The 14,861-nt window shown below is 43.1% G+C and overlaps 1 protein-coding gene across 1 annotated transcript in view; it reads right to left on the bottom strand.

Moving 5' to 3' along the window:
- Positions 1 to 14,861, bottom strand: part of LOC126187449 (probable cytochrome P450 301a1, mitochondrial) — a 196,356-nt gene that overhangs the window by 66,308 nt on the left and 115,187 nt on the right. Inside the window, exon 7 of the mRNA XM_049928534.1 lies at positions 4,778 to 4,979. Within this exon, the coding sequence (XP_049784491.1) occupies positions 4,778 to 4,979 (202 nt within the window). The remainder of the gene's footprint in view (positions 1 to 4,777; positions 4,980 to 14,861) is intronic.

Genomic DNA, 14,861 nt, shown 5'->3' with positions numbered 1-14,861 from the left:
ATCGATCTTCATCTCTTGGACGAAGAGAGGAAGCTGAGTTCCACAAGATTTGTGTTTGATGAACCCAAACTAATTTTTAAAGACGAGTTTTCGTACTTTAAAAACGCTGTCTTGACATAAGCGATGCTGACCGGTAATTATGTGCATCTTCCCGTCGGTCATTTTAGTAAGCGAGAAAGACCTGCGCTTTTTTCTTATCACTTGGTACCCTTTGTTTCTCCAGTATCTTACGTCACATGGTGTAGAATCTTACACGTATCTTCGGCAAAGATTCTTTACAAGTATTAAGCGGTTTTAGTTCATTGTCGAGTCAGTGATCACTTATCTCATGGTCTGGATATTCGTAGCAGGTGAACTACTTAAACCTAACTAACCTAAGGACATCACACACATCCATGCCCGAGGCAGGATTCGAACCTGCGACCGTAGCGGTCGCGCGGTTCCAGATAGTAGCGTGTGTGATGATTCAATGAAGGTACTGGAATCTTTTGCAGTGAAGCAATTCCAGATGACCGAATCTAGCATTTCAGCTTTCTCCCTGTCATCTTGAGTTTCGATGGAACCATCAGCCACTTTAATGGTAGGTCTGATGTTCCCTTCAGCGTATGAAGGACTGTCGCTCGGTACTTCCTATCTGGCAGTCATTTGTCAGTCACAGTTGACAGATGCTTGCCGAGACTGAAGCCTCGCTCAGAGCAGCCGCTGCATTCAGTAATGCTTGCTGACGACTCCCACACGAAGACGGCGCTGCCTAATGACTGATCCCCCCCCCCCCCCTGTACCAATCTGCATCTACATTGATACTCTACAATTCACATCTAAGTGTTCATGGAGCTCTGATTCCTCTTATTTTATTACGTTGACGCCAACAAAATATTTTCGCATTTCGAGAAGAAAGATGGCGATTGAAATTTCGTGAGAAGATCCCGCGGCAAGGAAAAAGGCCTTTGTTTTAATTATGTTCACCCCAATTCTTGTGACAATCTCTCCCGTATTTCTCTATAGTACAAAACGTGCTGCTCTTCCTTGAAATTTGTTGACGTCCTCCGTTAATCCTATCTGGCAAGGATCCCACACCGTGCAGAGAGAGGACGGGCAAGAATAATGCAGATTCTCTTTAGTATATCTGTGCATTTTCTGCCAATTACGTGGTCTCCGATTCGCCTTCCCCAGAACAATTTTTATGTGTTCTTTCCAAGTCAAGTATTCGTAATTGTAATTCCTAGGTATTTAGTTCAATTTACGGTCCTCAGATGTGACTGATTTATATTGTAATCGACGTTTAGCAGATTCCTTTTGGCACCCATGTGGATGACCTCACTCTTTTCATTATTCAGAGTTAATTGCCAATTTTCACACCATACAGATCACGTTACTAGGCAATAAACGACACAGTCATCTACAAACAACCTTAAGACGGCTGCTAGACTGTCTGCTAAATCTTCTATATAGATAGGGAACAGCAGAGGGCCCATAACACTACTTTGGGGAACACCGTAGATCACTCGATGACTTCCCGTCGATTACTACGAACTGACAGGAAACCACGAATCCAGTCACATTACTGAGACGATATTTCATAAGAACGCAATTTCACTACCAGCCGCTTGTGAGGTACATTGTCAAAACCCTTCAGCAAATCTAGAAATACAGAATCAATTTGGTATCCCTTGTCAATACCATTCAATACTTGGTGTGAGTAAAGAGCTACTTGCGTTTCAGAATAACGACGTTTTCTAAATCCGTGTTGACTGTGTGTCAATAGACGATTCTCTTCGAGGTAATTCTTAATCTTCGACTACAGTATAAGTTTTAAAATCCTGTTGCATATCGACCTTAACGATATTGACGTGTAATTTAATGGATTACACCTATTGCCTTTCTTGAATGTTTGTGTGGCCTGTGCAGGTTTCTAGTCCGTGGATACGGCTCTTTCGTCGAGCGAGTGGTTGTCGTTAAGTACGGAGCTATTGCATCACCATACGCTGAAAGGAACTTAACTGATATACAGTCTGGACCGGACGCCTTGCTTTGATTAAATGATTTAACTTGCTTCACTGTTCCGAAGATATCTACTTCCAAGTTACTCATGTTGGCAGCTGTTCTTGATTCGGATTCTGGAATATTTACGTCGTTTTCTTTGCTGAAGCAATTTGGGTAGGCTCTGTTTAGTAACTCTGCTTTAGCAGCACTGTAATCGAGAGATATTTCCATTCCTATCACGCAGAACGCAATTTCACTACAGTGATTGTGTCTTGCCGCTGACATACTTTACATACGACCAGCATCCCTTTGGATATTCTGCCAGGTTTCGAGACAAAGTTTCGTTGTGGAAGCTATTATAAGCATCTCGCATTGAAATCCATGGTAAATTTCGAGTTTCTGTAAAAGATCACCAATCTTGGAAATGTTCCGATCGTTTAAATTTGGCATGCTTTTTTCACAGTTTGTACAACAGTGTTCTGACCTATTTTGTGTACTAGGGGGGATCATGTACATTGTTTGATTGTTTGTTAATGTATTTGGTATAAACCTGTCTCTGAATTCAAGCCACATCTGATCTACTTGTGTTATTAATTTGGAACGAGTGGAGATTGTCTCTCAGGAAGGTATCAAGCGAATTTTTATCTGCATTTCTGAATAGATATAGTTTTCTTATATTTTTGGAGGATTTGAGAGTTACAATATTGATTCTCGCTACGACATCCTTGGCTTCAATAATCCTTGTATCCGTTTTCATGCTCGTTATTAGCTCAGGATCGTTTGTTGCTAAGAGGTCAAGTGTGTTTTCAGAACCGTTTACTATTCGAGTGGGCCCATGAACTAACTGCTAGAAATAATTTTCAGACAATTCGTTTAGCGCAATTTCGGACAATGTTTTACACGTGACTTCGGATTTAAACATGACAATCACCACCAAGAGTAACTGTATGTGTCGGGTGCGTGTTTGAAATTTGACTCAGGTTATCGCTGAACCTTTCAGCAATTGTACAGTCTGAGTTGGAAGATCGGTGAAATGATCCAATTATTATTTTATTCCGGTTGCCAAAACTGACCTCTACTCGTATTAACTCACAGGAACTATCTACTTCTATTTCGCTACAAGATAAACTACTTTTAATTGCAACAAATACGCCGTCGCCAACTGTGTTTAGCCTATCTTTTCTGAACACATTTTGGATTTTCGCAACAATTTCGACTGGTCTTACCTCTGGCTTTAGCCACCTTTCAGTGCTTTCTATTAGCACTTGGAACTCTGGTACCTTCCCAACACACCTGCGAAATTTACAACTACTCTACCCATGGTTCCTGCATTTACGTTCTCCCTGTGTTCGACATGCATAGTTTGAACTGAAGCTGTTTTTATGTTTCTCAGAGACCCCGCAACCTATGAAAGCACCCAGTCCACGTCACACAACCACTGCTACCCAGACAGCCACCTCCTGCGTGTAGAGGGCTCCTGACCTATTTATCGGAACACGAAACCCAGCCACCCTATGGCCCAAATTAAGGCATCTGCAGCCTACACCGTCGCAGAACCGTCTGAACCTCTGATTCGACGCTCCACTCGGCTGTGTAACAGAGGGCCTCAATCGGTTTTGTCGACTAAGCGGCAAATGGTGAGCTCCACTGACAGACTGGCAGCCTTTACGACTTCTGGTATCCGCTCAAACTCAGAGACAACCTCTTCGGATCCAAAGCGACACACATCATTGGTACCGACGTGTGCCACCACCTGCAGTTGGCTGCACCCGGTTCTTTTCATGTCATCCAGAAGGACCCGATCCACGTCTGAATGACTCCACTCGGAATGCATGTGGAGTGCACATTGGCTTTCTTCCCCTCCTTGACAGCCATGTCCCACAGGTGCCGCATTAACCCGCCTAACATTGGAGATTCCATCTATCAATAAACCTATCTGTATAACTATTTGTCAGTGTTCCATTTTTTCGAAGTAATAATCAGAAACCTGGAAAGTGACCTTCACATAATTTTTGATGAAACTGACATATTATTGTTTCATTTTTTTAATACTTTGTTCTCAGGGAAAGATGTTAATTATTTCAGAAGTGTAACTGTAATCATTCTAGCAGTTGTTGGAAAAAGTATTTTCAGGAAACAAAAGTAATTTTTATGTTCTTCATGACATTCTTTTATCTTGTACTTCCAATACTTTCTTTTGAGATTAATTTTAAATATTGCACTCATGTACAAATGTTTAAAATAAATATAGAAACTTAAGGCTGTCGTCAACCTGGTGTTTGGTTTCAGCGCCACAATTGTAACTGGTATGACATTGTCTTGTCTTGAACTTTGTGCTGTCATATCATGGGCTCTGAACCACACTGAATCATGGCTTTTTTCACTATCGCAAGTAATTTCCGGACGTGGAAGGTCTGATTAAGGACCACATGACTATAGAATACTAGACGAAACTTCCTCGCAGATTAAAACTGTGTGCCGGACCGAGACTCAAACTCAGGATCTTTGCCTTCCAGGATACTAGATTTTCTATTTTGCAGTCCGATACTTACTCGTTGAGTCAGATACCAAAATTTATTAAAACCTCTATCACCAGATAATTAATTTCTAGTGTGGGGTGAATATCTCAAACTTGCCATTACAGTTTCAACATAAATGTAAATGAGTGGGAGTTCCACGTTTGTCAATAAATTAAGTTTGTGAACAACATGTATTGTTCAGCGGCAATTTTGTCACCACAGTTGATGATATTTTTTTTAAAGTATTGATGGCCTCACAGTAGAGATGCACTCACACGTAGAAGAAGTCGAGGGCCTTGACGTAACGCCGCCACGTCGGCGTGCTGATGAGCTTCCAGGGCGACAGCCGGAACTCCAGCTTGAATGTGGCGTCCAAGATAAACTGCACCGCGTCGATCATCTTCTGGGGCTCGGAATCGGCCGGCAGGTTGGGTTCTAGACAGCCGAGGCGTGAATCTAGAGCCACCAGCGACACAGCTGCACAGTGGAGGAGGACCAGCGTCACGACACAGCATCGGCATCACACCGCTATCGCACTTTCTACTGTCGCCAGACTTTGTACAATTAGGTATAAAATCATCTTCTACAGTTCGTATTGCGAACGCTGACTGCACTATTGCCTGATGTCAACTGCATAGGTACCGAAGTGACATGAGTCTAAACGTAAGTCTTCTACAATGACGGTAACAATGAGGCATTACCTTGAGATGCACATAAAATCACTTTGTGTGATAGCTTGCGATAGAAGACAGACTCAACGGCGCCAAACCCACATTAACTGCCAGTGCTCTTTATTCGCTAAGGATATTCGGGGACGCGAGTTTCGATTAGTAATGTGGAGATTTCAGTGGCTTCAGTTATCACTGACACTGGTCCCAGCATAACTAATAATTTAGCGGCATTCCGAAATAATTAAATTTCAATATTTTATTTTGGAAAGATAAGACTACTTTTCCTGTTAAGTCCTTCACTTATCTCCATGACCACTTTCACAGCGTTTTAGCTACATCTTCAGGTGCAACCTGTATAAAGTTATAGACAAAGACTTATATAAGGCAAGAAAATATATCGAAAATGAAAAGAACACGGTGGCGCAGGGGAACGGGAAATTTTGAACGTTACAGTTGGCAGCACTGCAGCACCGGCAGATGTTCGAAACTTTGCACAATTGATGTGAACGCATTGCCATTTAGTAATCATGGAGAATTGGACTGGTGCGGACCGTGCAGTAGCTGTGAGAGCGTTTTACAAAAATGGTGTGCGACTGCCGCGCAGAGAACATTTCGACAGCATTACCAGCTTGGACGTCATGGACGTGTCCCATCTGCGCATGCGATTACAACGTGGGTGAGTAATTCTGAAGAAACAGGATCAGCCTTGAAAAAGAAACCCCCAGGTGGCATTCCAACGGTACGTACCCCGGAGAACATTGCAGCTGCTAGAGCTGCAATCGAGAGAAGTCCTCGCCGCTCCGTTCGACAGCATGCATCTTCGCTAGGGATTAAGCGACGAAGCTTACAAAGGATACTGCACGAATTAGACTTCCATCCCTATAAGTTGCAGATTGTGCAACACTTACATGAACGAGACCCAGCGTCACGTATTGAGTTTAGTAGCCAGATATTGGCTAAAATCAACGAGGACGCGAATTTCTTTGGTAACTTACGGATATCAGACGTAGCCCATTACCACCTGAACGGATTCGTGAACAAACAGAATTTTCGTTATTGGGCACAGGACAATCCTTGTGAGTTTCACCAGCGACCACTACGTAGCGCTAAGGTCACAATATGGTGCGCTCTATCACGTCATGGTGTTATCGGCCCTTATTTTTTTGAACGTGAGTATGGTAGTGCAGTGACAGTAACATCCGCTCGATATGTTGAAATGCTTCAAACATTCTTTACACCGAGACTGTACGAGCTTAATCTTAACGTCGAAAACATGTGGTTTCAGCAGGACGGAGCCACGTCACACACTGCTCGACAATCGATGGCAGCAGTTCGTCAATTGTTTGGAAGACGCATTATTTCACGTAACGGTGACATTCCATGGCCTGCGAGATCCCCTGATCTTAGTGTGTGAAACTTCTTCCTGTGGGGATATCTTAAAGGCAAGGTGTACCGTACAGGTCCTGAAACAATCCATGAACTGAAGGAGAACACTGAAAACGAAATCACTGCCATTCCCCAAGATTTGCTACACCGCTCATTCCAGAGTTTTCATAACAGGCTGTTAGAGTGTGAACGCCGAATGGGGGCACATCTTTCCGACGTCATCTTTAAAAAGTAAAGAGACACTTTTGGACATTTTGATTGTAAAGACATACTGAATAATGGCATACTGAATACATTCACTTTCGTTAATAAATTACTAGTTTTATGAATTTATTCATGGAAATGACGTTATTTCGAAATTTCCCGTTTCCCTGAACCACCCTGTATATAAGGTATGAACACCCAAAACCAAGTCATGTTCCGATGGAGAAAAGAGTGGAATGATCCAGCTTTCACCGTCAACAATTCTTTCGCTAAGTTGTTGTTGTTGTGGTCTTCAGTCCTGAGACTGGTTTGATGCAGCTCTCCATGCTACTCTATCCTGTGCAAGCTTCTTCATCTCCCAGTACCTACTGCAACCTACATCCTTCTGAATCTGCTTAGTGTATTGATCTCTTGGTCTCCCTCTACGATTTTTACCCTCCACGCTGCCCTCCAATGCTAAATTTGTGACCCCTCGATGCCTCAGAACATGTCCTACCAACCGATCCCTTCTTCTAGTCAAGTTGTGCCACAAACTTCTCTTCTCCCCAATCCTATTCAATACCTCCTCATTAGTTACGTGATCTACCCACCTTATCTTCAGCATTCTTCTGTAGCACCACATTTCGAAAGCTTCTATTCTCTTCTTGTCCAAACTAGTTATCGTCCATGTCTCACTTCCATACGTGGCTACACTCCATACAAATACTTTCAGAGACGACTTCCTGACACTTAAATCTATACTCGATGTTAACAAATTTCTCTTCTTCAGAAACGCTTTCCTTGCCATTGCCAGTCTACATTTTATATCCTCTCTACTTCGACCATCATCAGTTATTTTGCTCCCCAAATAACAAAACTCCTTTACTACTTTAAGTGTCTCATTTCCTAATCTAATTCGCTCAGCATCACCCGACTTAATTCGACTACATTCCATTATCCTCGTTTTGCTTTTGTTGATGTTCATCTTATATCTTCCTTTCAAGACACTATCCATTCCATTCAACTGCTCTTCCAAGTCCTTTGCTGTCTCTGACAGAATTACAATGTCATCGGCGAACCTCAAAGTTTTTACTTCTTCTCCATGAATTTTAATACCTACTCCGAATTTTTCTTTTGTTTCCTTTACTGCTTGCTCAATATACAGATTGAATAACATCGGGGAGAGGCTACAACCCTGTCTCACTCCTTTCCCAACCACTGCTTCCCTTTCATGCCCCTCGACTCTTATAACTGCCATCTGGTTTCTGTACAAATTGTAAATAGCCTTTCGCTCCCTGTATTTTACCCCTGCCACCTTCAGAATTTGAAAGAGAGTATTCCAGTCAACATTGTCAAAAGCTTTCTCTAAGTCTACAAATGCTAGAAACGTAGGTTTGCCTTTTCTTAATCTTTCTTCCAAGATAAGTCGTAAGGTCAGTATTGCCTCACGTGTTCCAACATTTGTACGGAATCCAAACTTATCTTCCCCGAGGTCGGCTTCTACCAGTTTTTCCATTCGTCTGTAAAGAATTCGCGTTAGTATTTTGCAGCTGTGACTTATTAAACTGATAGTTCGGTAACTTTCACATCTGTCAACACCTGCTTTCTTTGGGATTGGAATTATTATATTCTTCTTAAAGTCTGAGGGTATTTCGCCTGTCTCATACATCGTGCTCACCAGATGGTAGAGTTTTGTCATGACTGGCTCTCCCAAGGCCATCAGTAGTTGTAATTGGAATGTTGTCTACTCCCGGGGCCTTGTTTTGACTCAGGTCTTTCAGTGCTCTGTCAAACTCTTCACGCAGTATCTTATCTCCAATTTCCTCTTCATCTACATCCTCTTCCATTTCCATAATATTGTCCGCAAGTACATCGCCCTTGTATAAACCCTCTATATACTCCTTCCACCTTTCTGCTTTCCCTTCTTTGCTTAGAACTGGGTTGCCATCTGAGCTCTTGATATTCATACAAGTGGTTCTCTTCTCTCCAAAGGTCTCTTTAATTTTCCTGTAGGCCGTATCTATCTTACCCCTAGTGAGACAAGCCTCTACATCCTTACATTTGTCCTCTAGCCATCCCTGCTTAGCCATTTTGCACTTCCTGTCGATCTCATTTTTGAGACGTTTGTATTCCTTTTTGCCTGCTTCATTTACTGCATTTTTATATTTTCTCCTTTCATCAATTAAATTCAATATTTCTTCTGTTACCCAAGGATTTCTATTAGCCCGCGTCTTTTTACTTACTTGATCGTCTGCTGCCTTCACCACTTCATCCCTCAGAGCTACCCATTCTTCTTCTACTAAATTTCTTTCCCCCATTCCTGTCAATTGTTCCCTAATGCTCTCCCTGAAACTCTCTACAACCTCTGGTTCTTTCAGTTTATCCAGGTCCCATCTCCTTAAATTCCCACCTTTTTGCAGTTTCTTCAGTTTCAATCTGCAGTTCATAACCAATAGATTGTGGTCAGAATCTACATCTGCCCCAGGAAATGTCTTACAATTTAAAACCTGGTTCCTAAATCTCTGTCTTACCATTATATAATCTATCTGAAACCTGTCAGTATCTCCAGGCTTCTTCCATGTATACAGCCTCCTTTCATGATTCTTGAACCAAGTGTTAGCTATGATTAAGTTATGCTCTGTGCAAAATTCTACAAGGCGGCTTCCTCTTTCATTCCTTCCCCCCAATCCATATTCACCTACTATGTTTCCTTCTCTCCCTTTTCCTACTGACGAATTCCAGTCACCCATCACTATTAAATTTTCGTCTCCCTTCACTACCTGAATAATTTCTTTTATCTCGTCATACATTTCATCTATTTCTTCATCATCTGCAGAGCTAGCTGGCATATAAACTTGTACTACTGTAGTAGGCATGGGCTTTGTGTCTATCTTGGCCACAATAATGCGTTCACTATGCTGTTTGTAGTAGCTAACCCGCACTCCTATTTTTTTATTCATTATTAAACCTACTCCTGCATTACCCCTATTTGATTTTGTATTTATAACCCTGTAATCACCTGACCAAAAGTCTTGTTCCTCCTGCCACCGAACTTCACTAATTCCCACTATATCTAACTTTAACCTATCTATCTCCCTTTTTAAGTTTTCTAACCTACCTGCCCGATTAAGTGATCTGACATTCCACGCTCCGATCCGTAGAACGCCAGTTTCCTTTCTCCTGATAACGACGTCCTCTTGAGTAGTCCCCGCCCGGAGATCCGAATGGGGGACTATTTTACCTCCGGAATATTTTACCCAAGAGGACGCCATCATCATTTAATCATACAGTAGAGCTGCATGTCCTCGGGAAAAATTATGGCTGTAGTTTCCCCTTGCTTTCAGCCGTTCGCAGTACCAGCACAGCAAGGCCGTTTTGGTTAATGTTACAAGGCCAGATCAGTCAATCATCCAGACTGTTGCCCTTGCAACTACTGAAAAGGCTGCTGCCCCTCTTCAGGAACCACATGTTTGTCTGGCCTCTCAACAGATACCCCTCCGTTGTGGTTGCACCTACGGTACGGCCATCTGTATCGCTGAGGCACGCAAGCCTCCCCACCAACGGCAAGGTCCATGGTTCATGTAACGGATGTCAAACACAAAATAAAATGGAACGCTCCATTGATACCTAGAGAGGACAGAGCTGATCAAAGGAATTCCTAATAAGAGACTGTCACGTAGGCAACATACTAATAAATCCCACTTACCATGAGTAACAGTATCTGGTGACCTAGTGGTGTCCCCATATACGGAAACAATGATCACAGCACAGGCCGTAAATGATCATCTACGGAATAATCTGAAATTTTAACAGCTATCGGTGCCTCATTTGCGTAAAACGGATTAAAAACCGTACTGGTACAGCCCCAGTTAGTCAGTACCTCAAAGAGACCAGTATAAATTATTTTAAAGCTTAGTACGAAACGGACATGAAGTGAAATGGGACTGAATATCGTTTCTTACCTAAACAGCTTAATCTGCAGAAAGCAACGCAGTGAGAAGCCAGATGACAAGAGGCTGAACTTACCCACAGCAAGCGCGTGCTTGACAGTGTACTAACAGGCGGTGCGTCAAACCGCAATTGCGAAAATGCCAGATAGCGACTTGGAGAGAAGTTTCATGTGGAGGGCACATGCGCACCCGCAGATAACGGAACATATAAAATGGTACCTGAGCTGATGGGAAGGCTGGAAAATCAATTACGACGTATTACAACGAATGCGAATTCGTAAAAACTGTTACTGGTGCCAAAGTTGTCCACCTAAAAACAAAGCATGGTTCGTAAGTGGATTTAATACAGCAGGAATTAAAAGTGCTTAAATATGACATACAACGATAATTTACAAAAAGACTCAATAAAAGCCAGGATCTAGGCTAACGTGATGCGCTTTACAGGAATCGTGCTTGATTTAAAATTCAGCAGAAAGGACGAAAATATCATTGCTACTAACAGTATGAGTTTGTTGTCAGGTGCGAACTTATGGGCGATTTCTAATTTCCCACGTTAAGGTCCCTTTGAATCTTGTATGTACTGCATTGTATGTTAACCGGGGGCCTAGAAACGGCGGAGAGGCTCCGTCCCCGCCGCAGCCGCAGTGGTCCACAACCCCACGACGACTACCGCAGTCCACTTCACCCCTCCACCGCCCCACACCGAACCCAGGGTTATTGTGCAGTTCAGCCCCCGGTGGACCCTCCTCTCACACCAGACGAGTGTAACCCCTATGTTTGCGTGGTAGAGTAATGGTGGTGTACGCGCAGGCGGAGAACTTGTTTGCGCAGTAATCGCCGACATAGTGTAGCTGAGGTGGAATAAGGGGAACCAGCTCCCATTATCCGAGGCAGATGGAAAACCGCCTAAAAACCATCCACAGACTGGCTGGCTCACCGGACCTCGACACAAGTGCGCCGGACGGATTCGTGCCGAGGACCAGGCGCTCCTTCTCGCTCTCTGTTTGAATCTTACTTCAAAACTTCAACCCTTCTGGTCGATATATCTCATTGGGCAGTCATCGCACCGCATTCAATATGGGACAGTAGTTTTTATCTTGGTGTCCATACCTGACCCACACATGTGGGAATAAAGTAAGCTGGTTTAATGTTACTTGAGTGCAGTCGTCTACCGATTTGTTCGGAAATTCTGCCAAGGTAAAGTTTTCTGTGCTACTCATGCTTGCCACACTTATCATGATTTGCATTTGTGAGTGTTATGGTATGTTGTACATCACCCTGCAAGGAATTTTTAGAAATGGTGCCTTTTTTCCATCTTCAGCCTCTTGCCATCTGGTTTCGCAATCCGTTGCTTTCAGCCGATTGAACTGTTCATGTATGATACTATATTCAGTCCCGTTTCACTTCAAGCCAGTCTCGCGCTAAGCTTTTAAATAGTTCTACACTAGATGTTTTGGGGATTACGGCAATTTATATTTGAATAACTGGATCTTTACCAGTATCTTTTTCAATCCATTTTAAGCAAATGAGGGAGCAGTAGCTGCTCAAATTTCACATTATCCTGTAGATGATTATTTACGGTCAATGCTGTGATCACTCTTTCGGTATACGGCGACCCCGCTACCTCATCAGATACTGTTACTCATGGTGGGTGAATTTTATTAGTATTTTTCTTAGCTGACAATCTCTTATTACGAAATCCTTTTAGTAGCTTTCGTAATTTCTAGGTATCACGGTAGTATTCTATGTTATTTTATGCTTGACGTCCGCTATTCAGTGAAAAATTTGCCAACGATGAACGCTTGGTCATCCCATTCTCTTTTCTCGATCGGAACAGGACTTGATTTCGTGAGTATATTCATTTTCATTTCAGTTCTATTTTTCTTGCTTACATTAGTCTTTGTCTATCACCTGGTACCGATCTCACCTGATGATCCAGCTAAAATGCTGTGAAACCAGCCGTACCTGTAAATACATCTAAAGCGGTCTTGTCTTTTTAGAATGATATGTCCAAGCTGTGGTTGCGCTGACTTGAAAATCTGTTGCGTAAATCATTCTATTTAATAACTGGAATCTTACAAGTTGTGTATCATAAGAATGTTGAGTCGAAAATATAGTATTTGTACGAAACTCTTTGTAAGCAATTAATACGCAGACGGAAAGGTAAATTTTTTATCAAACGAAGTATACTATACACCGCGTTTGCCGTGATCAGTATTTATTGCTTATACCAGCTTACTTTCAGTATCTTCGGCACATAAAAAGGTGTTTATACAGATGAATAACAGTGCGAGTACATATTGGTTTTTGTGAGAAAATGAAACGCCTACAACCGTCCACACGATCTTATTTATTGCGTAGCTATCAGTTTCGCCGCTTCAGTATGTCTTACTTGATGCTGAAGGGGTTATCATGGACCATATATACGTTGCATCAGTGGCCAACATAACTGGTTTACGCAGACTATCTGTAACCGTGATACCAACACACCAAACATCAACTGCAACTGATTTGACTTGCAAGAAAGTTTCTCTAGTTAGTTGGTACTGAAAGGCCGTGGTCCCCAAGACCAACACGCAAAAGCATGGACATAGAAAAAAATAATGGTTTCAGTTGAATATCGCAACATACACTACTGGCCATTAAAACTGCTACACCACGAAGATGACGTGCTACAGACGCAAAATTTAACCGACAGGAAGATGCTGTGATATGAAAAAGTTAGCTTTTCAGAGCATTCACACAAGGTTCCCGCCGGTGGCGACACCTACAACGTGCTGACACGAGGAAAGTTTCCAACCGATTTCTCATACACAAACAGCAGTTGACCGACGTTCCCTGGTGAAACATTGTTGTGATGCCTCGTGTAAGGAGAATAAATGCGTACCATCACGTTTCCGACTTTGATAAATGTCGGATCGTAGCCTATCGCGATTGCGGTTTATCGTATCGCGGCATTGCTGCTCACGTTGGTCGAGTTCCAATGACTGTTAGCAGAATATGGAATCGGTTAGAAGAATGTGGAATCTGTGGGTTCAGGGGGGTAATACGGAACGCTGTGCTGGATCCCAACGGCCTCCTATCACTAGCAGTTGAGATGACAGGCATCTTATCCGTATGGCTGTAACGGATCGTGCAGCCACGTCTGGATCCCTGAGTCATCAGATGGGGACGTTTGCAAGGCAACAACAATTTGCACGAACAGTTCGAGGACGTTGGCAGCAGCATGGACTATCAGCTCGGAGACCATGGCTGCGGTTACCCTTGACGCTGAATCACAGACAGGAGCGCCTGCGATGGTGTATTCAACGACGAACCTGGGTGCAAGAATGGCAAAACGTCATTTTTTCGGTTGAATCCAGGTTTTGTTTACAGCATCATGATAGTCACATCCGTGTTTGGCGGCATCGTGGTGAACGCACATTGGAAGCGTATATTCGTCATCGGCGTATCACCCGGCGTGATGGTATGCGGTGCTATTGGTTACACGTCTCGGCCACCTCTTGTTCGCATTGACGGCATTTTGAACAGTGGACGTTACATGTCAGATGTGTTACGACCCGTGGCTCTACCCTTCATTCGATCCCTGCGAAACCCTACATTTCAGCAGGATAGTGCACGACCGCATGTTGCAGATCCTGTACGGGCCTTTCTGGATACAGAAAATGTTCGACTGCTGCCCTGGCCAGCACATTCTCCAGATCTCTAACCAACTGAAAGCATCTGGTCAATGGTGGCCGAGCAACTGGCTCGTCACAATACGCCAGTCACTACTCTTGATGAACTGTGGTATCGTGTTGAAGCTGCATGGGCAGCTGTACCTGTACATGCCATCCAAGCTCTGTTTGACTTAATGCCCAGGCAGATCAAGGCCGTTATTACGGCCAGAGGTGGTTGATCTGGGTACTGACTTCTCAGGATCTATGCACCCAAATTGCGTGAAAATGTAATCACATGTCAGTTCTAGTATAATATATTTGTCCAATGAATACCCGTTTAGCACCTGCATTTCTTCAAGAAATGGTTCAAATGGCTCTGAGCACTATGGGACTCAACATCTTAGGTCATAAGTCCCCTAGAACTTAGAACTACTTAAACCTAACTAACCTAAGGACATCACACACACCCATGCCCGAGGCAGGATTCGAACCTGCGACCGTAGCAGTCCC

The sequence above is a fragment of the Schistocerca cancellata genome, chromosome 5 (assembly GCF_023864275.1).
Source record: "Schistocerca cancellata isolate TAMUIC-IGC-003103 chromosome 5, iqSchCanc2.1, whole genome shotgun sequence".
Taxonomy (NCBI): Eukaryota; Metazoa; Arthropoda; class Insecta; order Orthoptera; family Acrididae; genus Schistocerca; species Schistocerca cancellata.
This window is presented reverse-complemented; position numbering and strand designations above follow the sequence as displayed.